A 25,677-nucleotide genomic window follows, 5' to 3' on the forward strand; every position below is an offset into this window, starting at 1 on the left:
AATATACATTATCTGGGGATATGTGTTTAAAAAATTCTTTACTCATATAATACAAAACAGGCTTGGGGATCAGTCTTGAAGCATGAATTTTTACCCAGTGGGCCATGTTGAGGGGGTTGCAGCACAGGCCCAGAAAGGAAAGCAGGCTGGGGCTCTGAGGGCTTGTGAGACGAGGACACTGGGCTGAGAAGATGGGGCTTCACTAGGCAGAGGGCCCCAGGGGTACCCCATACACAACCCTGCCTTGGTTTCTAGTCCAATTTGGTGCATCTCACACTACACAGCCCTGCCCCACCCTCGTGTCAGCGGGCATTCAGAAAGCCTCACACTTCTGCTCCAGTGAACACTGCCAGGATAGCCCTCTCAACTTCCACCCACCCATCTTCTGCCCATTTGTTTTCTTCAATTTTTCTTCAATTCCACCACTACCCATCCTACCCAAGTCCCTTAGCCTGACAAGACCCAAGCGTCTCCACCCTACGCTGCAGGGCAGTTAAGCAGGATCAGATGCCGTGCCAGTGGCCTGCTCTGAGCTTTGGCCTCTCTCTGCAGTTGTATCTAATAGAACAAATATAGTAATTGTGGAGTTGAGCTTAAAATATTCAGACCTCAGGTTTCAGAGTCTGACTGGCCTGGGTTTGACACCTGCCTCTTAGAAGCTCTACTTCTGGCCAGGCACGGTGGCTCACGCCTGTAATCCCTGCACTTTGGGAGGCCGAGGCAGGTAGATCATGAGGTCAGGGGTTCGAGACCAGCCTGACCAACGTGGTGAAACCCTATCTCTACTAAAAATACAAAAATTAGCTGGGTGCAGTGGTGGGCGCCTGTAATCCCAGCTACTCAGGAGGCTGAGGCAGGAGAATTGCTTGAACCAAGGAGGCGGAGGCTGCAGTGAGCCAAGATCGTGCCACTGCACTCCATCCTGGGCAACAGAGCAAGACTGTCTCCAAAAAAAAAAAGAAATTAGCCAGGCATGCTGGCGTGCACCTGTAGTCCCAGCTACTCAGAAGGCTGAGGCAGGAGAATCGCTTGAACCTGGGAGGCAGAGGTTGTGGTGAGCCAAGATCGTGCCACTGCACTCCAGTCTGGGCAACAGAGACTCCGCCTCAAAAAATAAAAAGCTCTGCTTCCTTCTGGAAGTGACCTCTCTGAGGCTGTTTTGTCACCTGTAAAATGGGGATAATTTTGTTTATCCTAATTATCCCCATTTTACAGACTAGGAAAACAAGCATTGGAAGTGCCAATACTAAACTGAGGCGAACACACAAAATAAGCAACTTTTTCTCTTCACAGTTGGAAACACTGCCATTTGCCTTAAAAAGAAGTGTGTAAAAAACATTTTTTAATAGGAATAAAGCCAAGTAGTCTTAACCACTACTGCCCTAAATGTAAGCAGAGGCACCATTTTCTGCAGTGTGCATCAGGCACCTACCACAGGTGTACAAAGAAGGAAATATACTGATGTTAGAATGAAAGTGTTGCCATCATTAAAGCTTTCAGTTGGCCAAGTCAACTGCCCTTCATACTTGCTCCCAACACTCACCTCCCCTCCTCCACTCCCTCATCACGACACAGATGTACATTCGGTACCTACCTGTATGTTCGTCCACAGGTCTAATGACTGAACATGGCTGCATTTCACATACTTGACCCATGAAAGCAGGAGGCATGCCCTCATGCACGACTTTCCTTTTTTAACACAATCACAAACCTTTTCCATTTAAATGTTACTCATGGCTGTGAAACTGAATCCACATGTTCCTGGCACTTTGACTCACCTACCCTGGCCTTAAAGCAAGACCCTTTCCCTATCTTTTTACTTATAGACGTTATCCCTAGTGTCCTAATAGGGATTGATCTAGGATGGAGGATTTTAACAGATTTTATTAACCATGTGTCATATGCTAGGGGCTGTGGAGCAAGACTCAGTTAACTATATGTAAGCTCCCATCCTGACACACTTTATGAAATGAGAAAGGAGCTGAGAGATACTTCAAGAGAAGGGTATGAAACTGAAGAATGCCTTGTCATCAAAGGGCAGGAAGTACCTTAGCTGGGTTATCCCAGTCTGGCACCTGGTCCTCAGTCTTTGCAAGTTCAGAAACTCAGGTCATCATTTCCTAGGAACTGGATGGATTCTGGGAGATTGCCTCACACCAACCAAACTCACAAGAGATTCAGTAATAAGCCAGAGTGCCATTTTTTTTCCTTCACAATGGAAAATGAACCTGATACTGCAGTTTATCTTAACAGAGCACACCTACACTATGGGGAAGTCTACTTAAGAGAGCAAATGATAGATCGGAGGGTTGTCTGGTAAACTTAGATTCCCAAGTCAGCTGGAAACATATCTAGAGATAATCTCTTCGGGTAGAATAGTTGCCTGTGAGAAGTTTGCTCAAAGTACTGAAGCTTTATAGTTTGAATGAGTCATTTGCTAACCTGAGTCTCCAAACACCTTACTCTCGCCCTCACTTACAGAAATTAGAGATACAGGTATGGAAGTTAGTCCCACATGATAGTAAGATGCCAAAGAATCCAATATGGAGAGATGTCCAAAAGCAAAACTCTCAGAAACAAATTTAATGAGGGAGGAGGCAAAGTGTCCAAATAAGAAAGATTCAAAGTGAAGGGAAAACCAAGGGTACAGTATCTCGAGAGCCAAAATAAGGGTTAAGAACAGATGGTCCACTATCAAATGTGACAGAAATAGATAATATTTTCCAAGTGGAAAATCACTTGTGACCTTTGAGAGTAGTTTAACAGAGCAATGAGAGTGGATGTCTGATTGCTAAGTCATCTCTAACTCATTCTTCAGAGTTAAGTTTGCAACACAGGCCAGGCACTGTAGCTCACGCCTGTAATCCTAGCACTTTGGGAGGCCAAGGTGGGCAGATTGCCTGAGCTCAGGAGTTCAAGACCAGCCTGGGCAACACAGTGAAACTCCGTCTCTACTAAAATACAAAAGAAATTAGCTGGGCATGGCGGCGTGCGCCTGTAGTCTCCGCTACTCGGGAGGCTGAGGCAGGAGAATTGCTTAAACCCGGGAGGCAGAGGTTGCAGTGAGCCAAGATCATAGCACTGCACTCCAGCCTGGGCAACAGAGCGAGACTCTGTCTCTACAAAAAAAAAAAGTTTGCAACACAAAGCAATAAGGTTTGTGATAACATCTTAATCAATGAATTGGTCTTTATTGAACAAATACCCTGCAGTCTGCACCGCAGGAGTCACCTTTTGTTTATGAGAGGCAGGAGACTACAGTGCAAAGAGCACTGGCTGGGAAGTCCAGGGCCCAAGCAGCAGAGTGTTCACTGGTCCTCAACTTTCAGAACTGCAGATAGCCTCCTGTCTCTATGGATGAATGTGTTTCAACATTTCTGAGAGTGGGGCTAACTGATCAGATACCCCCACTGGCTCTAACCTCACAGCTCTAGCATTTGCAGTTCCCTCTGCCAGGAAATCTTCCCCCAGCTACCCACACAGCTCACTCCCTGACCTCCTCCTCAGCTTTGCCCAAATGTCAAATTATCACCTTCTAGTTCAGAAGATCTTCCCTACTCTCCTTTTCCTTGCACAACCCAGGCCCCTTCCCTGCTTTACATTCCTCCATGACACTAATCACCATCTGATGTGCTGTTTTCCTCATCTGTTTATTGTCATTTTTCCCCACTAGACTTTTAAGTTCCATGAAAGAGATTTATTTTGTCCTCTGTTCTGTGGTGTGCTTGGCATACAGTAAATAAGCAAGCATCTGTTGAAGGAATGAATTAAATGCCAGCTGCAATCCCCAAATTACAGTAGATACACGGGAAACTTTTCTTTAGGAGGCTGAATTCTAACAGCATGATATCAAACAAGGATAGGGTCAATACAGAGGCCAGTGCTGTTTGGAAGTCATCATTTCAACGGTAACTCCTTCACTTGTGCTGGACTCAGTCTCCCCTCAGGAGACTCCTCTCCTGTTCAAAGTCAGTATTTTATATACTCAAAACCAACAACAAACTCCAGGTGTAACTTTATTCCACCTTCTCCAACTTCAGAGTTCCAACCTTAGAGGACAGAGCGTTATGTGGAAGGAGGGTAAGGACTTGATATGAAAAAAGTGGTAATGACATACCCCTGGTTCATTTCTGGGTTTCCTCCTAGGCCAATTCAAAACTTCCAAAATAAGGTCAGTAACACAGTAGGCCCACACTTGCATCACAAGCTGTTTAGAAAGTGTGCATAGATCTCTGACTCAGACCAAATGTCCTCCCCACCATGGGCAAGGGCTGGTGGGAAAGACACTCCCAGCCTTCTTCCAATACTAATAAATAACCTACAAAAAGAGCAGCGCTGGAGGCTGGCCCTTGAGCCACCCACTGCTACCGTTGTGGAGCCAGGCCTGCCTCATAGCCCTCTGTCTTCATGTCATTGAGCCCTAGCTCCTCATTTTGGTCAAAGGTGCGCTTGTAACGCTCCACCTTCATCTCAGGATCATCTTCAGGTGCATACACATTCTGCAAGGTCAAGGAGAGACAATCAGTGCTGCCGTGCCACTCCCCCTCTCTGCAGGCAGCTTCCAATTCCCACTTTCCCAAGAACATAATGAGTTTTGGGTTTTTTTCTTCTTTTTATTGGCCTCCAATTTCCCATGGCTAGACTGAACTAGTGGGTAGCAACAGAGCCCACATGGGCCAGGGGTAGAAGACCCCAGCACCAGAATCAGGGAACAATCCACCTATTTTGTTATATCTGTACCTTTTTATGAAAAGTATGACAAATGGTCTTAATCTTGGAAAGAACTTAAAAGAGTTTTGCCTGACCCACGGTTAAGTACTCAATAAATGATAAAGGTACATCAATCACCAGACTATCTCCTCAGTCAACTTAAAGCCTATCAGTTTCCTATCTTGGCCTCCGGATAAGGTACCATTTCTCTTCAATCCATAATCAGATTTGCAAAATGAAAACTCCAGAACTGGGACAAGAGCTTGACCACAAAAAAACAAAGGAGCCTCAGAGTATCCTTTTTTTTCCTTCTTTACATACACTTAAAAAAAAAATCCCCTGGCCGGGCGCGGTGGCTCACACTTGTAATCCCAGCATTTTGGGAGGCCAGGGCGGGCGGATCACGAGGTCAGGAAATCGAGACCACGGTGAAACCCCGTCTCTACTAAAAAAATACAAAAAATTAGCAGGGCATGGTGGTGGGCACCTGTAGTCCCAGCTACTCAGAGAGGCTGAGGCAGGAGAATGGCGTGAACCCGGGAGGCGGAGCTTGCAGTGAGCCGAGATTGCGCCACTGCACTCCAGCCTGGGCGACAGAGCGAGACTCTGTCTCCAAAAAAAAAAAAAAAAATCCTCTCCCACACCCCCCTCTTTTCTCCCTTATGTATCTTCTAACTTCTGCCTCCTTGGTAAAAAGCAGTCCATTTAGAATCAAGTCTTTCAGTTTCTAGGGAAATGATACATATTAAAGGAAGATCAGAAAATGTATCTCTATGAAACATCAGGGAAGGTCTACTATACCTGCAAGTAACTGTTTCCTGCTGGATCATCCATAATAAAGTGGGCCTTCATGTTACCTTCGATGATCTAAAGGACAGAGAGAACACAGCAAGTAAATTTTACATAACCCCTGGTAAAAAGAGGCTATGTCAGGGGAGGAGGGAGGGATAGCATTAGGAGATATACCTAATGTAAATGACGAGTTAATGGGTGCAGCACACCAACATGGCACATGTATACATATGTAACAAACCTGCACCTTGTGCACATGTACCCTAGAACTTAAAGTATAATAAAAATATATATATATATAAAAGAAATGAAATAAATGAAAGTAAAGAAAAATTAAAAAAAAAAAAGAGGCTATGCCTGCCAGACAAGAACCAACCCAATTTATATTACAGAATCCCCAAAAGTTTTAAGAATTCGTGAAATTAGGTAGCTCTGAAAGTAGAGGCGAAAGGATCTAAAATAAGGACTGTTAGAAAAGCCAACATCAGCAAGCTGTGGACTAGGAACTGCTGGCCCAGTTGAAGGTAGAGGGAAAGGAATCAAGAACAAGGAGGTTAAATGAACGTAAGCTTATGGGAAACAGAATACATACACACCCCAGCCCCCTTCCCACAGCTCTCAGAACACTGCCAGCCAAGCCTTTACCCTCAGGCCAGGAAATGGAACGGCCACAGTCATTTAACCTCCTTGTTCTTGAGTCCTTTCCCTCTACCTTCAACTGGGCCAGCACCCCCTGGTCCACAGCTTGCTGATGTTGGCTTTTCTAACAGTCCTTATTTTAGATCCTTTCCCCTCTACTTTCAGAGCTACCTAATTTCACCAATTCTTAAAACTTTTGGGGATTATATAATATAAATTGGGTTGGTTCTTGTCTGGCAGACATAGCGTCTTTGTCTGACTAGCCCAAGAGGAAAGACCTAACAATTCTGGCATTGGAGACCACCTCAATAAAACAGCTAAGCTAAATTCCCCTGTAATAAGCCCCATGTTAACAAGGCTCACCCCCTACTCAGGTCTTTAGTCCGCTACTTGTAAGAAGACAATCAATGATTATCAGACATCTGAGCAAAGCCCTTAACAATGAAAGATGGGAAATCAAATGGGGAAAAAAAGGATGCAAGGAGAATAAAATGTCAAGAAAGATCCAACATCAGTATCAATAAGTGCTATATAAATTGCATGCTGAAAAAACTTGAAACATAATAATCCTCAAGAAGAAAAAATACTACATCCCTAAGACAGGATGCTATTTTTTAAAAAGCTCCTTGGAAAATAAAAGTTTTAGTGGAAATGAAAACCTCAATTGAAGGGTTGGAAAATAAAGTTGAAGGAATCTCCCAAAGTAGAACAAAAAAACCAAGAAACCAAAAATAGGACAAAAAAAAAAAAAGTAAATTATAGAAGACCAGACAAGTGAGTCTAATATCTAAAACCCAGGAGTTTTCAGAAAGAACAGGAAAAAAAAATCAGAAAAAAGATATCGTCAATAGAGTAATTCATGAAAGCTTCCTAGAACTGAACCACGAGTTTTCCAGACTGAAAAGATACATCTACCAAGTGCTTAGCCCAGTGGGTGACAACTGACCCACACCAAGGCACATCCTGAAATTTCACATCAAAGGAAACAAAGAGATCACAAGACTAGGTCACATATAAAAGACCAGGCATCAAAGGGCTTCAGACTTCTCAACAGCCAAACTGGAAGACTGTAGTGCAATGTCTTTGCCAAAGTGGAAGACCATAGCGCAGTGTCTTCGAAATTCTGATAAAAAATTATTTCTATCCTAGAATCGTATTCCCAGCCAATAATCACTCTAGTGTGATAACAGAATAAAGACATGTTCAGATGTGGAAGGTCCCAGAAATTTTATTTCCCATGCACTTTATCCCAGGAAGCTACTGGAGAAGATGCTCTAACAAAATAAGGGAGAAAAACAAGAAAGAAGACATGGAATATAGAAAACCAGAAGAGGGCCGGGCACGGTGGCTCACGCCTGTAATCCCAGCACTTTGGGAGGCCCAGGTGGGCAGATCACGAGGTCAGGAGTTCGAGACCAGTCTGGCCAACACAGTGAAACCCTGTCTTTACTAAAAATACAAAAAATTAGCCAGGCGTGGTGGTGGGCACCTGTAATCCCAGCTACTCGGGAGGCTGAGGCAGGAGAATCATGTGAACCCAGGAGGTGGAGGTTGCAGTGAGCCGAGATCACGCCACTGCACTCCAGCCTGGGCAACAGAACAAAGACTGTCTCCAAAAAAAAAAAAAAAAAAAGAAAACCAGAAGAAGAATCCCCAACATGATGGTTAGATGTTCAAAAAATGGCAAGACATGAGCATGCAGCCTCTTGTTCACTGGAGCCCCAGGACTCTAAGTACTGACTGGCCAGTGACCTCTCACCTGGTCCATCTTCTGACTAAACTCCTGTAGTTTCTCCATCTGGCCAGGATTGGAACTGTCGCCCAATGTGAAAGGATTTTTGGTCACCTGCAATAAATGATAATCCAAATTGTGTGAATACTGGCTTTATATTTTTTAGGCCTGACCATAAACTAGGCAGAAGGTGGCAGTGGGTGCCCAGTCAGGGAAACTTGGTTTCCATTTAGCCCACATCACCTTTCTGACCAAGGCAGTCACTCCTAGGAGTCTATGGGATAATGTGCCAAGAACAAAACTGGCAATGTAAAACAAAATCAAAACATGTTCTTAGAATATGATCTCTAATACTAATTTGGAGAAGAAATGCAAAAAAAAAAAAAAAAGTACGATTTACAAATACAAAATGCCCAACAGAGAATCAAGTGAAATAATTCATCAAGAAGATAAATATTTGGGCTAAGTCCACACATACATGTATGTTTTTTATGTTGGGAAGTTTTAGGTGCTAGAAGGACCCTCATCCCGTAACTTTACAGTAAAATAAATGACTTATCCAAGACCACAAAATAACTATGAAGTCCCAAAGTTAGGCCTGGAATTTCAACATTTCCCATAAACTTGTCTTCACAATCCAAAATAATATTTAAGTCTCTTAAACCAGCTTTAAGGCAAAGAAACCCAGTTACCAGCACCGAAAACTAGGATGTCTGAAGTCTTCCAGTCCCTCTTCACACAGCCAAATTGCTCAAAGGTGGTTTACACACTACTCAGGTGACTCACCAGTTCCCGGATGTCTTTCAGCAGCCCTTCCAGTGTGGTGAACTTGCCCCCGAGGACGGCCATTCCCAGTTCAAATTCTAGCTCTGGGATTTCCACACTGCAAGTCTCAGACTGTGAGAGGAGAGGTCAGTTTAAGCTTTAAGTCAGAGGCAAAGAAAGCCGACCAGAAGCCTCCTGCCCAATTAATACCAGCAGTGACAGACTGGGGACAAGGGCAGCTGTCCCAGTTTTCTCTGACTCCCTTGTTAAAGCTTGAGACTCACTCCTGTCCATCTGAACCACGGGAATGGATCCAACTTAATAAAGGGAAACTCAGTCATAGCTTCAAGCTGTCAGGTATCCTGTCATTAGGGGACAGACAGAGAAGAGGACCCAGATAGACACTGGAGGCCAAAAAGCTACCAGGTCATCAGAAAGAGCTAACAGGGTCACCTTCTAAATCTGCAATCCCAACCTTGGATTAACCCCCTCTGCTCAGGGGTCCTCAAAGCCAGGGAAGTAGGAGATACCTCATGTCCCTGAGCATTATTTCTAAAAGACAGCTTCCCCTAGATAGAGACAGCTTATCTAACTCATGAGGACGACAGTGACTTTCCCAAGCAGACTGTTACCTTGAGGAGGTCTCTGGTCATATCTGAGGCATCTGTGATATGGAGGGTGATCCTGGTGCCCAAGGGTTCTACTGCTCCTCCAGATTTCACCTGCACAGATAACAGTCAGGAGCAACAGAGAGAAGACCTGAGCCTCACTTGGTACCCAACAGACCTCGAGTGTAGGCTTGGACCTCCAATCAGTTACGCCCACTAATAGCTACCAAAGAAAGAGCCTTCTAAACAGCAGTCGCCCAAACCAAAAACACCAAGTGCTGGCCAGGAACAGTGCCCAACCCTGGTAACATGCCAAAACTTATCCCAAATTGCCAATAAACTCTGAATTTACCTTAAAAAAAAAAATGACTCTTGGGGTTGAAAGAGACTTTTAAGCATTTATTGCAGTCCTTTCATCTACTGCATCCAATGTGTGGGTCTCCTTTATAATATTCTGGTTAAAGAATTTAATTAGCTTATACTCAGATACACTTAGGGGAAGGGAATTTGTAATTCTCCAAGGCAGCTCATTCTATTTTCAGACAGCTGTATTGAGTTCTTCATCGTGAAGTCAAAATCTGCCTCCCTGAACTTCCACACCTCTGAGGAGTGGGTCAAAAGACTTCTTTCTTCCATATCATCAACCTTTAATATGTCTTAAACAAGTTACAGAATCTCTAACTTTTCTTCTCTAGGCTAATTCCCGTTCCTTCAAGGGCTCCTCACCCTATACTAGACCTAAGAAAAAGACCCAAGCTACTCTACACCCCCTACCCCCGAGTCCTGAAGTACTTAGGAAGAATGATAGTTAAAAGGGGGTTACCCTTAAGCTAGTCTTCTTCCCAAATAATGGTGCCCACCCACCTCATTGGTCCGATGCCCACAGTTCTCGCAGTTGGTAGCCATGATGATAACCTCCTTAAAGTGAGGGATTTCTGGAAAACAGAGTTAAGGAAATCTACTTCCAGGCGAACAAGACCACCATCTGGGGAAAAACAAAGCCAAACCCCACACAAACATATGCTGGTCCCAGAAATGCAGGAAATATTCACAAGAGGCAGCCCACAGAGTCCTCCAGAAGAGGGCAAGTTCCCAACCCATGGTGATCCCTGTTCACACATTTGAAGGCATGGCTCAGGCCACATACACACAGTCTAGTGACCATGGCCTAATTTTCTCTTTGAACACAAAACCCAAGGCACACAGTCTAATCAAAGACAATATCCTCCTTATCACTGGGTATAAAGCATGTGCTTTCCTTGAAAGGGATGCTCCCAGCCTGATTATAATCTTCATGCCTGAGTCAGATGAAGAGCAACCCAACTGCTCGGCAAAAGATACGTACTAGCTTCATGTTGGTCTGAGCGGGGGCACTGCATTCTGGGCAGTTTGTGTTGAACTGGAGCACCTGGAACACAACATGGGGACAAAGGGTGAGCCCTCCCAGATGGGATGTTCAGGCTAAAGACACTCAGCTGGTATGCTGGTGGTCATCTATGTTGGTGACAAGGAAGACAGATGCTGAACAGCATCAGTCTCAGCCCACAACTCTGCTCCTTCCTCACCAGTAGCCAATGTGACTCACTTCATTTCTGAGATCTTCCTCTTCCGGCTTCTCTGCTGGTGCTTCTTCCTAAAATAGCAAAGATGCACGTCACAAGTTGGCAGGTATACCTCAGTGTCCCCAACACCCTGCCCTGGAGTGGGAGAAAATGCTCCGGCTCTCTTATGTCAGGTGCCACCTCATCAGTTAGAGAAACCACAAAGTAAAGCTCCAACCAAAGGAAGAACAGGACTTAAGATAGGATCACAGCCACTGCCATCCTTTCTGTGAAGTTTACCCAAGTCCTGGACATAAGCAAGATGAGAAGCACAAACAAACTGAGAATAGGGCACACAGAGCAGCAGCAGCAAAATAAGTTCCACTGACTCCAAGCAATCCAGAGTGCGTGATAATTCCAGAGCATTCTTCTGGATCCTTCAGTCCACTTACTTGGAGCCCCAGCATCTCTTCCTGCTGTCGGGTCCGGTTGTAGTGTGTGATCACCAGGGCATCATCTTTCTGAGGAGCATGTGGGTTTTCCACAAAACTGTTCCCTGAGGGATCATCAATGATCTAACAAATGGGAGAAGAGAGAGTCATTGCAAAAGGAAATCATAAACAATCCTACATCACCTACTATCGGACCACTCAGGCACCACAGTGGAAAATCCCAGCAGTCTTAATCATCCCTCCTCCCCTAATCAAGGGCAACTCCAGTCTCTCAGTACTCACCAGAGTGAAAGGGGAGGCTACTTGCTTTAGCTTCTTCAGTTTGACAATGAACTCATCAATTCTTTCAGCTGTAGCATCTTTGTTTGCCTGTCATGAATACAGAGTAAAGCATCAGCCCTGGTGTTGTACCGTATGCCCTGCCCCTTGTGATGCCCATGTTACTACCATTAGGAAGTCACCACCTATCTCAGTGTGAGTGGAAACAGAGTGACTCAGGCTTCACAATGAGATGTAGCAAACAAGCCTGAAGTTGACGGGTGGTGACAGGTGAGCCTCATTTTTCTCACTCATTCAACCATTTAGCCCAGGCACTCATGCCACGTTAGAGATACAATAGTAAATCTATCAGTTCTCTCATGGGACTCCCCAGCCAATTAAGGAGACAAATAACTAAAGATGCAGTTATAGTATATTACTTCTGTCATAATAAATATAAGATGCAATGGAATACTCAGGAAACACAGATGACCCAAGGGGATTAGGAAAGGCTCTTCAGAGGTAATGTTATATTGTCTGTCTGATGAGGCCTGAATATATACTGAGGGAGGGAAGTGGAAAAGACAATAATTATAACATATGCAACATCCTAGCAGCTCCAGCACCACCATATGCTTACCCAAAAAGTTTCCAACATTTAGTGAGGGACTATTCAGACACATGGGACACTCTAGTCAGACACATATAAGCAATTATTCCTTGAGCTGCTACAGTCAGAAAACCCCAGCTTACCCTTCGTGCAGGCTGGTCCTGCTCCAGGCCAGAGATAGCACGGGTGATCAATCCTTCAACAGTGGTCAGAGCTTGTGAACAAGAACAAAAGACAAGTGTGACTTAGCCTTAGCTCTGCTATCAAGTGCCTGTATGACCCTGGGCAATTCACTTGAACTCTCTGGGTCTTAATTTCCTCATCCGTAAAATGAGAAGGCCAGGTGCAAGTTTCCATTCATGTCTGATAATAGTGATGCTAAAATTCTACAATAAACACACTATGGTATTACCATTACTTTCTACCATCTTGAGCTGTTTTTCCTAAGCTTTCCACTCATGATAAACTAATGAAGATCACAATGATTACATGGTAGAACCCATATACAAACCATCAGACCTGGCACCAGGGGGTTTGCAAGAAAGAGGGTAAGATTCTAGCTACATGTGAACAGCCCAAATACTGTGATCTTAAACTTACCTCCTTTCTGACTAAAGGCAGGAATTTCAAAATCTAGCTCAGGAATCCTTGTGGCAGCAGAGTCAGTCTTCACCACTTCTCTGTTCATGTCCTGGGCAGAAAGGAATACGTTCAGTACAAAGAGGCTGCAGAACAGCTTATCCTCAAGTAATAACCAGACTGTCGCTTTCCATCAGACCCCAGCCCAGCTGTCTCTCCCTCTCGCCACTCCACAGGGTCCAGACTGCTCCTTTCGAACAGTACAGGTGGTGTGAACCAGGCTGTCCAAATGGTAAGAATACTACTCATAACAACTACCGCTCATTTCATGCCCTCAGACAACATTTACAAAGCATTTTCACAAATCTTATCTCACTTGAGCTGATGACAACACCAGTACCATTTTACAAAAGAAACTAAGGCTAGGAGACATAGGGGGATTTATTTAAGATCCTACCGCCTGGACCAGAGCTCTGACTCCAGTCCCCGATCTCCCTCTAGAATACTGAGGTACCTGCTCTGAGGTCCTCTCACCTCCAGAGCCCTGACGGACAAAGTGTAGCGCACTCCCTGGTCCTGGATCCTGCCTGCCGACTGGATCTCCGTGTTGTTCCAGCCACAGTGCTCGCAGGAAAAGGAGCTCACTATTATTTCTCTGAAGAAGGGAATCTTGGTGAGCAGGAGGCGCGTCATGCCCTGGTGAAGTAGAAAGCAGCTAAGGAAAAAAATCCATGAAACTCCCTTTCCCCGCCCTACTATCTCCGGGCGCGCCTCGGGGTCCCCGGCCGGGCCCACCTGGCTGGGTCCGACCCCCGGCTCGTCCCAGCACAAGCCCTACTCTCCCGGCCGCGCCCCCGCCTCACATTGCAGTAACAGTTCATGCACAGCGACTCGATCTCGGTGGGCTGCTGCTCCTCGTCCTCGGCGCTGATGGGCCGGAACAGGTGATCTGGGGCAGGCGGCCGGGCCGGGGCGGGTGAGGGGGCGACGGCAGCCCCCGCGGGCCCCGGTTCCACAGCCCCGCTGGCCGCCATGGCTACCACGCGCAATTCAGACGTTGGCTTCCCACTTCCGCCGCTCTCGCGGCCCCACCCCTCTCGTCACTTCCGCCAGCTGCCACCACCCTCGCCTCCCTTCTTAAAGAGGCCGCAGACTCCGGGCACTCGGGGAACAATGTCGTCAAGGGCTCCCGGTTCCCGGGTTTATATGGCTTCCATCGCCAGCCGGATCCACCTCAACTCAGCCGTCACTTCCCGCAAGACGTCCTCTTAGAACCAGGGCAGTTTTTTGCTCCTTCACAATAGCTCCACCGCACGGGGTTCTATTGGTCCCTACGTCGGTCTACAAGAGCCTTGACGAAAAGGGGCTGGACTTGTCCCTGAGGAATCCCTGAGAAGGTGCGCCCGGAGCCGGGCTGCTTCGTTCCAGGGTTGGGCCACATGCTGCTTGCGTGCTAGGTCGCCCCTCCGGGTGGCTCAGCTTCTTCCCCCGTCTCAATCCCTGAATCCCTCTGTCCCTTTCTGTTCTTCCCACTCCCTATTCTGTCCTCATCACTACCTTCCCCAATCCCAGCCTCAAGTACACAGCCCTCATTTTCTCTCTCACCTCCTCATCCCCATCATAGCCCTTGACCCATGCTTTTCCAGTTTCCTAACAACAACAAAAACACCTTTTATTATTTCTACCTTTCTAGCACTTCCTCTCTCCAGGTGCTGGGTCCACAACCCAGTTCTATTGCCAACATTGTCAAACTCCAGGGTGTCAGGGAAGACCAGCCTGCAGGCATGATGAGCCTACATATGTGTGGGGTCTATGCTTTGGGGTTGGGGAGCAGGCAGGTGCTGAGAACCCTGGGACAGTAGGCTGAGCTGGGAGGAAAGGGGGCCAGACAGGGCAGTCCAAAGACAAGGGGCTGTGTTTACCCTTTCCACGTCCTCTACCACACCCCAGTTTCAGTTCCCAAGGGATCTATAGGGAGCATTTGTGCCCCTGAGTGAGGGGAGTCCCAAGAAGAGAGTCCAGCATAAAAAGAGGCCATTCAAACTCTAGAACAGCAGGAACAAAGGAGGCAGCCCACCTCAGGAATCTCAGGTCCACCAGGGCCACAGCTCTTCCAGACATAGCCTGCATTCCATGCACAGTGTCCTATGACAGGCTAGTGAACAGTGCAGGTGCAGAGGAAGGGCCCATAACCCAGGCCCTCCTGCCAGGTGTGACAGACAGCCGTTGTCTAGCCAGGATCCCTAAAGCAGAGCCCAGCCAGAGCCCCTTTGACAGACCTGGACTGGGAGGGGGTCGATGAGAAAGAGCAGCAAGGGAATGGAGTGGGTGATGGGTGTGCTTTGGGGATAGTGGTGAGGCCACTGCTTTCAGACATGGTCCAAATGAGAGTCATGCCAGGCAAACTTCTATCATAAACATCTATTTCATTTGAGCCAGAAGTCTAGGCTTCAGCTTGGGAGCCCAGAGGGAGGGGCTGGAGATGGGGAGAGCACATAGTATGCTCCCCAGAGGGTTTAAGGAGCTCCCACAGTCTGGAGGGTTCAGTCCCTTATTTAGGTGTAGAGCTATGTCAGGAAACATGGGCTCTGCCCTCTCCTATCACAGCCCGCACCTTTCGTACCCACCAGCATCAGAGCCAGCAGGGATATTCACACACCATCACATGTTCTCCCCATGATATTCTCCTCTTTCTCCCTTCCATTCCCCTGATAGCTGCCATGGCAGCCCTGGGGAGACAAGTGCTCCTCTCTGTGGACCAGCTGTAGCAGTGGCCACCAGGCAGCCAGAAGTGACCAGAGCCAAACTCCAGGATGTAGTGGCACAGGCTTCCAGCATCACGGCAAATAGGCTTGCAGATAATCACCAACATGCATGGTGCCTCTCCCCCTCCCTACTCCCTCACCCTTGAATGGAGTAACTCATGAGCATTCCCAAATGAGCACTGGAAGGCTGGGTTTGCAAAGCCTGGTGAATGTAATGCATCCAGATGGGGGAGTCGCAGGAGGCTGGATATGCAGGAGACAGCAGCCCCTTTGGTGGCCTCCCTGTCCTGCACAGAACCTTCCACCCTCCACCCAACAGGCCACTTTCAAGACTGAACCATGCTAGAGGCTCAGAGCCAGGGCTCCCCAGACAAGGAGCTGGGAATGGGCCTGGGCAGGTAGACCCTCAGGGCTCCCCCAGGTGGCTGTGGCCCTGGTCATGAAGGCTGTGAGTGATGTCTTCCCACAGGTCATCCAAACGGGCCTGCAGCTTGCTCAGAACCTTGCCACTGTCCGTTTGTTCAAACTCTGGGGCGAAGGCACTGTGCCCTGGTGGAGGTGGCGCCAGCTGCTGCTGGACCTCCTCAGTCTCCTGGTCGATGGCGCGAGTGAAGGCAGCTATCTGCAGGTAGGTGTCCTGGCGGAAAGCCTGAAGTCGCTGGCGCACCTCCTCGGAGAGCATCTGGGGGTCCGGGCCGGCCCCTTCCTCAGTCCCAGTGCCTGCAAAGGCTCTGCTGAGCTCTTCGCGCAGCTGGTCCAGGTTCTGCTGGATGCGTGCGTGCAGGGCCTTGGCCTTGAGCGTGAGCTTCCGGGAGAGCACCTGGACGCAGCGACTGAGGCGCGCGGGGCTGGCGGGGGCGTGCGGAGCCACACTGCGGTGCAGCTCCTGCACGTGGCGCCCGATGCCCCTCACCAGGCTCTCTGCGTATGGGTGGAAGAGCTCTTTGAAGCGGCCGGTGTGGTGCACCACGCGGCTCTGCAGTTCCTGCAGCAAAGCCCGCGCCTCGTCCACGCCCCCCAGCAGCTGGGCCTTGGTGTCTTCTCCCACCACGCGCAATTGCTCCTGCAGCTCCTGCACGCGCAGGGCCACCTGCTCCATCAGATCCATCGTGTAGGGCTTCAGTTGCTGCCGCAAGCCCTCCAAATTCCAGCCCACCAGCTCGTGCGCCTCTGCCATGTACGGCTGGAGGCGAGCCTTCACTTCCTCCAACTCCTCTTGCAGCTGCTGCCGCATGCCCACCGGGTCCTGTGGGAGCCAAGGAGCCTCGCTCCCACTCAGAGGCCTCAGCTTTTCCAGGAACTTGTTCATATTGTTGAGGTCTTGCTCAAGGCTGTCTTTCAGGCTCCTGGGGAAGGGGACAGATATCCAGGCCGTCAGACTGCTAGCCCTCATCATCTCCTATGTCCCCAAGTCATCGCTCACTGATCCTCTGGGGAAACCAAAGACGCAGGGCGTTGGCGCCAGAGTCGAGGGCTCTTGTCCTAGCCCTGGCCAGTCACAACTCCTCACGCTCGAAGCACAAACACATCGCCCATACAAATCCAGACCCACAACACTCTCCAAAGAAACATAGATGCGCCACATCATCCTTTGATTCTAGGAACTGCAGCGGGTGTCCTCCCGATTGATCCCAGGTCCCGCGCCTCAGTGAGCAAGGGGCAACAGCTACAGAGTTGTCAAGGCGGGGGCTGCAGGCAGAGGGCGCTGAAGAGCCCAGGATGGCCGGGATCTGCAGGCAGAACTAGCATCGCTCCTTTCCTCTGTCCCAGCAGCGGCCACAGAGGTCGAGGCAGCAGAAGCAGGGCATCATGGAGCACCCACAGTTTGGAGTTGGCCCAGCTGTCTCCTCCCTTCGCCTACACCCCTTCCCCTGGGCACTCACGTGGGCTCGCGAGCCATCTTCTGCTGATGGATCTGCTCCACCCTGCCTTTGTCCCCGCTGGTCTGGCTGAAGTAGTCCCAGAAGCCTTTCCGTGCCTGGATGGCCGAAAACGCTGCGGAGAGGGACTAGGTAATCAGGGCCTGGGCTCTCCTCCCCCAGGGTGGACAGGGCCCTCAGGCCAGCCTCCACCCACACCCCCACGTTGAAGTCAGGGTCGGAGACCCACCTGAAAGAAGAGCCAGAGCCCAGGTGAGCACGGCAGCCATGCTTGCCATTATCTGCTCTGAGAAGACAGGTGGAGGGAGGCCTGGTTAGGGGAAGAAGCAGAGGAAGGGACATGGCGCAGGGGACTTGCCCAGGGGCCCTCTGCGGGGGCAACTGCCCGAAATCCTGTTACCCCTTCCTTGGGCTGGGGAGCACAGAGCTGTTGGGGCTCAAGAGGACGACCTAGATGAGTCAAGGAGGCTAGAGTGTCTTCCTCAGACACGGGAAGAGGGCGTGCTCTTGCTACCTCGGTCACGTAGCAGAGAGCGTGGTGCTCTAACCCCTTCGCAAAGGTCCCAGACTCCAGGAACAGTTCCCTAGGCCACTTCTACCACCTCTCCCCTGCCCACCTGTCTCCCTCCCTCCCATTTCATGGTGGGAAAAACTGAACCATAACGAGGGCGAAGACGCAACTCTGCCACAGTGTTCCAAGAGGACGTCTTATGGGCCACCCCAGGCTCTCCCCTGAGGCCACCTGCAATGCCCTCCCTTAGGACTGTGACTCCCATCCCTCTGCCCCAGCTGCTCACCTGTTCACGTCTGGGCACAGAGAGCCGACATTCTGCTTTATACTCCAGGGCCCTGAGCCTCTGGCACCAATTGCTCTGAGTAAATACCACGTGAAAGTTCAAAAGAAATTGACCTCAGCTGCCTCCCAGCACGCACCTCCTGCCCTTTCCCTGGCACCCAGAGGGTTAATGAGTGCCCTGGTATCAGGGGCTGCCCCAGTAGAGGAGTGCTTCCCAGGAGCCTTACTGGGGATGGGGCTGAACTCCTCACCCAGTTTCTCCCAAACTCCATGACCTTTAACCTTCCCACTGACCAGCTGGCTGGCCCATCAACAGAGAAGAACCTGTTTGCCTGCCAAGGGCCCCTCTCTTACACAACTACCCAGAGTCACTGTGTCCCAGCCGGCAAGACGGACAGTGTTCACCTGCCAGCCAGAACCTGAGCAGCCCCTGACAACTTCGCTACAGGCTCCTCAGGCATCCTGGGGAGAGCCAGCATTCATAGGGTTAAAGACCCAACCACATCCCTCTTTATGAAATAATCCTGGAACAAGCAAGGGAAGCCAGGCAGGGTGAAGATGAGATGGCAAGAGGCATCTCGGCCAGGGACTCTGAGCCCCAGGAACTGGAACGAAAGTAGGATTTGCCCCGTGAGGAAAAGCTGAACTTCACTTGCAGGGCCTCTGAGGAGAGCAAGCCCAAATGCTCAGATCTTCTCTGATGACACACCCACTCCATCTACAGTACTCATACACACATTCACAAGCTCCCGATTCTTGGTCCTAAATGCATCTTGAATCAATCCCCTCTCCTCCATTTCCACTACTATCATTGCACCAGTTGTCTGTCACCTTGATTGCATTCATAGCCTCCAACAGGTCTTTCTGCCACACTCCTGCCCATTTAATTCATCCTCCACTGTGGCTCATCCTGACTCATTTCCAGTCTCATCTACTGCCACATAAAACCACGGCATTCCCTGAGCCTTTATATAGGCTATTCCCTCTGCTTGAAATAGCCTGTCCCCTGGTGAATATATATTCATTTTTTAGAGTTAGTTTGTATTAGTTAGAATTAGACTTGTCTGCAAGCGACATATATGTGTGTATATATATATACATACACACACATATATATTTTATGTTCTTGCATACATATATGTATATATGTGTGTGTGTGTATATATACACCCAAGATACTGCTCTTACCACTCGTACTGACATCTCATTGGCCAGAAGTTAGTCACATGGCTACACTTAGCTGATATATGTGTATATATAAATATATATATACATATATATATATGCAACAGAATAGCTTAAACAAAATGGAGCCTTATTTCTTTCTCATGTGAATGTAGGCCAGCCAGGGCTGCTTCTATCTTATTGCACTATTATCGTCAACAAGACTCTCATGTCCAAATTCCAACTGCTTCACGTCCAGCCACCAAATTCACCTCCCAGGGAACAGGAAGGAGGAAAAGGAGAAGGACGTGTTCCCTCCTTTTAAAGACACATCCCAGATACTGCTATTACCCCTCGTACTGACATCCCATTGGCCACAACTTAGTCACATGGCTACACTTAGCTGAAAAGGAGGCTGGGAAATATAGTTTTTATTTTGGATGGCTGTATGCCCAGCTGAAAAAGGACTCTATTACTCAGGAAGAAGAGAAGAAAGGATTTGAGGGGACAGTAGTAGCCCCTGCTGCACAGCTCCGTATCACTCTGAATGCCTTCTTCTGCCTTCACCTTTTTCTGCTCTGGAGATAAACTGACTCCACATTATTCACACAACACTGTATATTCCTGGATTATAGCACTTACTATCTAACTGCACAATAATTTGTTGATTAATCTGAGAGCTCTTTGAGTGCAGGGGCTTTTTCTAATTCATCTCTATATCCACTAATGTGTTTTGCACACTGCCTAATACAAAGTTGAGTGACTGAATTCAATCATTCATTTGATTTAGGAACTGAGGTTGAGGAGATCAAGTGGCCTGTCCATCATCACACACTAAGAGTTGCAACCAGAATCAGAACCCAGGTGCTTGGCCCTGGTTGTTCGAGAGAGCAGACTATGACCAAGTCACGAAGGGGCTTGTGCAAGCAGTCACTGAAAGGTACATGATGGAGAGATCACTCAGGAGGGTGGCCAGACAGAAGGCAGAGGAACTATTTAGGGATATTTCAGTAATCCAAGTGATAAATGAAGGCCTGAAATATGGCACGGCAGTGATGGTTGATAGGTAAGTATATATTGAGGGCTACTAAGGCAGCAGAGTTGATAGCACTTGGTGACTGATTGGATGAGGAAGGTGAAGGAGAGGAAAAAAATCCCAATAATTCCCAGGTTTCTGAGCAACTAGGGGGATGATTTTTTCTTTCACCAACAGCAGAAGCCTCCTAAGGAAAAGCAGGTTGGGACAGGAAGTGAGAGCTCAGATCAGCAGGAGTCCTAACTTGAACCTAAGCTGGGTTTCAGATAGGCATAGGGCAAGCCCAGTTGAGGTCTATTTGCATAATGGCTAAGAAGCCTTCTAAGAGAAAATTCATTTGAAAGGAAAAAAGCAACAGAAACTACCATCCAGTCACAAAACTACAGTCATCAAAGGAGAAGAGAGGCTCAGAGTATTTGAGAAGGGTACATTTCCAGGGAATGAAAAAATATGGGAGCGGAGAGCCACTGAAATTGACTTTGGGTGATTACTTGTACCCACAGGCTAGTGTTGCCTTGCGCCCAAAGGCTGTCCACTGGAGATGTTCTGGCAGTTGGATACAGATGTCTCAAGCCCAGGAGAGAAGTCTCGGCTGGAGACTGAGTTTTGGGAGTCATCAGCAGATAGGAACAGTGGAAGAGTTGGGAGTAGATGAAATCTCTAGGGAGAGTACATGGCAGGAGAAAAGAAAAACGCTGAGGTCAGAAAACACCAGTATTGGCCAGGTGCAGTGGCTCACGCCTGTAATCCCAACACTTTGGGAGACCGAGGCAGGTGGATCACTTGAAGCCAAGAGTTTGAGATCAGCCTGGCCAACATGGTAAAACCCTGTCTGTACTAAAAATACAAAAAAATCAGCCAGGTGTGATGGCGCACACCTGTAATCCTAGCTACTTGGGAAGCCAAGGCTGGAGGAGTGCTTGAACCTGGGAGGTGGAGGTTGCAGTGAGCTGAGATAGGGCCACTGCACTCCAGCCTGGGTGACAGAGTGAGATTCCGTTTCAAAACAACAACAACAACAACAACAAAAGAAGCCTTTGGCAGAGAAAATTAACGCTTTCCAAAGATCCATGTGCTGTGCTGTACTTCCCAGACTCCTTTGCAGTTAGATTGGGGCCATACAGTTAGTTCTGGCCAATGGACTGTGAGCAGAACAAAATGGGTTACTTCTGTTTGAGGACAATGAAGAGTGGATGTGAGTTCTCCATACTTTTTCCTTCCTTCGCCTACAGTGGAAGCAAAGAACTCCAAGCTGGCACCGTTGCAAGAGGGAGAGGGTCTATATTCTGAGTTAGTGCTTGGAGCAGCACCTCCCACCTAAAAGAGGGGCAGAGAAGTAGAAGTATAATCAAAATAAAGAAGAATCACAGAAAGAAAATATAGTAGTTAAATTATATATGTGGCTGCTCTGAGAGAGACCCAAAATAACAGTGGCTTACAAAAGTTAGAAATGTATATTTTCTCCCATACAAAACTTCACGCTGGTATGGGAGCACTGCTCCACAAAGCTGTCCAGAGTCCTAAGTTCCTTCTGTCTGGAGGCTCTAATATCCCTGTGTGTTTCCCTTGCCCACATGATCTAAGATATCTTACCACCATGTCCACATCCAGCCACTGGAAAGGGGGCAGGGTGGAGGAGAGGAGAGTGTAGAATGTACTCTCCTTTCTTGTTTTTTTTTTGAGACGGAGTTTCACTCTTCTTGCCCAGGCTAGAGTGCGATGGCACCATCTCGGCTCATCACAACCTCCGCCTCCTGGGTTCAAGCGATTCTCCCGCCTCAGCCTCCTGAGTAGCTGGGATTACAGGCGTGCGCCACCATGCCCAGCTAATTTTGTATTTTTAGTAGAGACAGGGTTTCTCCTTGTTGGTCAGGCTGGTCTCGAACTCCTGGCCTCAGGTGATCTGCCCACCTCGGCTTCCCAAAGTGCTGGGATTACAGGTGTGAGCCACTGTGCCCGGCCACTCTCCTTTATTTTAAGGACAAAACCTAACTTCTTCTCCCATCCCACTGGTCAGAACTACTTGTAAGGAAGGTTAGGAAATGTCATCTTTGTTTTGAATGGGCCTAAGCTCAATGATCAGTTAAAAATCAGGGATTCTACCCTCATACATTGCTGGTGGGATTGTACAATGGTGCAATTTCTTTGGAAAAGAGTTTGGCAGTTAATCTATGGTTAAACATGGAGGAGTTCTCCCATGACTCAGCAATTCTACTCCTAGGTATAAAACCAAGACACATGAAAATACACATCTGCACAAAAACTTGTGCATAAATGTTCATGGCAACATTTATTCATAATAGTCAAGAAAATGGAAACAACCCAAATGTCCATCAATTGATGAATGGATAAACAAAATGTGACCTATCCATATAATGGAATATTATTTGGCAATAAAAAGGGGTTAAAGTACTGATACCTGCTCAACACAGATGAACCTGGAAAACATTATGCTAGGGGAAAAAAAGCCAGTCACAAAAGACCACATGTTGTAAAATCTCATTTGTATGAAATGTCCAGAAAAGACAAATCGGTAGAGACAGAAAGTAGACTAGTGGCTGCCTAGGGCTATTGGGGGGAGGGGAGGTTGGTTGGGGAGAAATAGTGAATAACTGCTAATGGGTGTGGGGTTTCTTTGTGGGATGATGAAAAAAGTTCTAACCTTAGATTGTGGTGATAGTTGTACAAATCTGTGAATATACTAAAAACCATTCAATTGTAGTGAATGTTATGGTATGTGAATTATATCTCATTAAAGATGTTTCTAAAATCGGGGATTTTATAACTGAGAAAGAAGGGAAGAATAAAGTTACAGAGGTGACTTGCAGCCTCTGCCACACCAAGGATGAAAAGGTTTCAAGAGTGAAGAATTAATGGCTTCCCACCATGGTGGACTGAGCTGAGCTGAGGTTGTGTTTTCAATGCTTTTCTATCGCTACTCTTTTTTTTTTTTTTTTTTGAGACAGAGACTTGCTGTGTCACCAGGCCATGCAGTGGTGCGATCTCGGCTCACTGCAACCACCACCTCCCAGATTCAAGCAATTCTCATCCCTCAACCTCCCAAGTAGCTGGGATTACAGGTGCACACCACCACACCCAGCTAATCTTTGTATTTTTAATAGAGATGGAGTTTCACCATGCTGGCCAGGCTGATCTCAAACTCCTGACCCCAAGTGATCCGCCCACTTAGGCCTCCCAAAGTGCTGGGATTACAGGCCTGAGCCATCCCCCCGGCTTCTATCTCTACTCCTAAAAGAACCATTTCTGACCACTTAACACCCATTAGAATGTTATTTTTAAAAATAAAGTAAAAGCCAAAAATAACAAGTGTGGGTGAAGATGTGGAGAAGCTGGACCACTTGTTCACTGCTGCTGGGAAGGTAAAATGGTGCAGCTACGGTGGAGAACAGTATGGCAGTCCCTCAAAAAATTAAACCTAGAATTACCTTGTGACCCAGCAATTCCACCTCTGGGCATATATCCAAAAGAGTTAAAAGCAGGGACTGGAGCAGATATTTGTATGCTCGTGTTCCTAGTAGTATTATCCACAATAACCAAGGGGTGGAAACAACCCAAATGTCCACTGACAGATGAATGAATAAACAGAATGTGGTATATACAGACAACAGAATATCACTTAGCCTTAAATAATGACAATCAGGGGCCAGGCCTAGTGGCTCACTCCTGTAATCCCAGCACTTTGGGAGGCCGAGGTGGGCAGATCACCTGAGGCCAGAAGTTCAAGACCAGCCTGGCCAACATGGTAAAACCCGTCTCTACTAAAAATACAAAAATTAGCCAGGTGTAGTTGTGCATGCCTATCATTCCAGCTACTTGAGAGGCTGAGGCACAAGAACTGCTTGAACCTGGAAGGCAGAGGCTGCAGTGAGCTGAGATTGTGCTACTGCCCTCCAGCCTGGGCGACAGAGCAAGATTGTGTCTCAAAAAAAAAAAAAAGAAAGAAAAGAAAAGGAAATCTGACACATGCTATAACATGGATGACCCTTGAAGACATGATGCTAAGTGAAATAAGCCAGTCACAGAACGACACATACTGTGATTCTAAGGTATCCAGAGTAGTCAGATTTGTAGGGACAAAGTGTAATTCTGGTTTCTAGGAGAAGTGAGGAAGGAGAAGGTATTGGTTAATGGGTACAAGTTTCTGTTTGGGAAGATTAAAAATTTCTGGAGCTAGATAGTGGTGCACAACCGTGTAAATGTACTTAATGCTACTGGACTATATACTTAGCTACAATGTAAAATAGCTACAATGGTAATTTTTATGTTACATATATTTTGCCACAATTTAAAAAGGAATTTCTCATACTCTAATGGTTTTTTGCTGATAACCCAAACTTAAAGAGTCTGTGCTGTAGGCTGGGCACGGTGGCTCACGCTTGTAATCCCAGCACTTTGGGAGGCCGAGGCAGGCGGATCATGAGGTCAGGAGATCGAGACCACGGTGAAACCCCGTCTCTACTAAAAATACAAAAAAATTAGCTGGGCGTGGTGGTGGGCACCTGTAGTCCCAGCTACTCGGAGAGGCTGAGGCAGGAGGATGGCGTGAACCCGGGAGGCGGAGCTTGCAGTGAGCCGAGATTGTGCCACCGCACTCCAGCCTGGGCGACAGAGCGAGACTCCGTCTCAAAAAAAAAAAAAAAAAAAAAAAAAGAGTCTGTGCTGTAAAATACAACTGCGCTGGATTGTCTTTTTGCAAATAGCATTATCAGTGCCCTTTCTAAGGTCTTTTATGAGATGCAGAGGGGACACTTGGAACTATTAATACATTTTCTAGAATCCCTTCTCTCTATGAGCCTAGGTTAGAGTCAGCCAGCGTGAGACGGAAGAGGAGAGGCCATTATGTTTCAATGCCGGTTGCAGACAGAAGCATGGACAGGCTTGGAGTTTAAAGCAGCTTCTGGATGACCTTCCTAGGAATCACATGCATTGATATTACAGGCATAATAAGGGGAGCTTCCCATTTGTAGCCACTTACCAATGAGCGTTTGAGAGTCACTCCTTCTGAACTGCAAACCGAAATGGTCATTCCTCCAGCCCTTCCAAGAGTTGAATAAACCTTTAATTTTTTGCTTTAAAGCCTTTCGTACTTGAAATACATGGAGTGGCTTTTGTTTTTCTGACTGAACCTAGATTGATACAATGGGTAGATGCAACGCACACTCATGCTTCCCTGTTTGGTGGCATCTTATAGTTTCAGTGTTGAACATGGTTTGAGTTGGTTGGAGGTACATGTATATGTGTATGTGGTATGATTGCTTTGTGTGTGGAACCATTTAAAATAATTATAGCCAACATGACACTTCACTCTGAATACTTCAACATACATTGT

The 25,677-nt window shown here is 47.4% G+C and overlaps 2 protein-coding genes and 1 long non-coding RNA gene across 6 annotated transcripts; 1 reads left to right on the top strand and 2 right to left on the bottom strand.

Annotated features, from left to right (window-relative positions):
• Positions 1-2,568: 2,568 nt before the first annotated feature.
• ZPR1 (ZPR1 zinc finger) lies at positions 2,569-13,752 on the bottom strand. 2 transcript variants are annotated; one of them, XM_032167474.2, is made up of 14 exons: positions 13,550-13,752; positions 13,221-13,382; positions 12,708-12,798; positions 12,251-12,321; positions 11,522-11,608; positions 11,240-11,362; positions 10,832-10,879; positions 10,588-10,654; positions 10,111-10,181; positions 9,271-9,360; positions 8,660-8,770; positions 7,901-7,987; positions 5,512-5,577; positions 2,569-4,499 (listed from the first exon to the last, which is right to left on the bottom strand). In XM_032167474.2, exons 1-14 carry the CDS (start codon positions 13,718-13,720, stop codon positions 4,365-4,367), a joined length of 1,380 nt encoding a protein of 459 aa, XP_032023365.1. In that variant the 5' UTR covers positions 13,721-13,752; the 3' UTR covers positions 2,569-4,364. The 2 variants fall into 2 exon arrangements, with proteins under 2 accessions (XP_032023365.1, XP_058302560.1); XM_058446577.1 differs by having other exon boundaries at positions 13,221-13,401; positions 13,482-13,742.
• Positions 13,753-13,844: 92 nt separating this feature from the next.
• Positions 13,845-25,376, top strand: LOC131384631 (uncharacterized). 2 transcript variants are annotated; one of them, XR_009215678.1, is made up of 4 exons: positions 13,845-14,083; positions 15,921-16,079; positions 20,082-20,231; positions 25,147-25,376. It is a non-coding gene; the product is annotated as an uncharacterized LOC131384631 (long non-coding RNA). The 2 variants fall into 2 exon arrangements; XR_009215677.1 differs by lacking the exons at positions 13,845-14,083; positions 15,921-16,079 and adding an exon at positions 17,103-17,463.
• Positions 15,093-18,169, bottom strand: APOA5 (apolipoprotein A5). 2 transcript variants are annotated; one of them, XM_032168134.2, is made up of 4 exons: positions 18,129-18,169; positions 17,561-17,617; positions 17,335-17,446; positions 15,093-16,797 (listed from the first exon to the last, which is right to left on the bottom strand). In XM_032168134.2, the coding sequence occupies exons 2-4, from the start codon at positions 17,607-17,609 to the stop codon at positions 15,858-15,860; spliced, it is 1,101 nt and encodes a 366-aa protein (XP_032024025.1). In that variant the 5' UTR covers positions 17,610-17,617; positions 18,129-18,169; the 3' UTR covers positions 15,093-15,857. The 2 variants fall into 2 exon arrangements, with proteins under 2 accessions (XP_032024025.1, XP_032024023.1); XM_032168132.2 differs by having other exon boundaries at positions 17,561-17,641.
• Positions 25,377-25,677: the final 301 nt, after the last annotated feature.

The sequence above is a fragment of the Hylobates moloch genome, unplaced genomic scaffold, assembly GCF_009828535.3.
Source record: "Hylobates moloch isolate HMO894 unplaced genomic scaffold, HMol_V3 SCAFFOLD_11, whole genome shotgun sequence".
Classification (NCBI taxonomy): Eukaryota; Metazoa; Chordata; class Mammalia; order Primates; family Hylobatidae; genus Hylobates; species Hylobates moloch.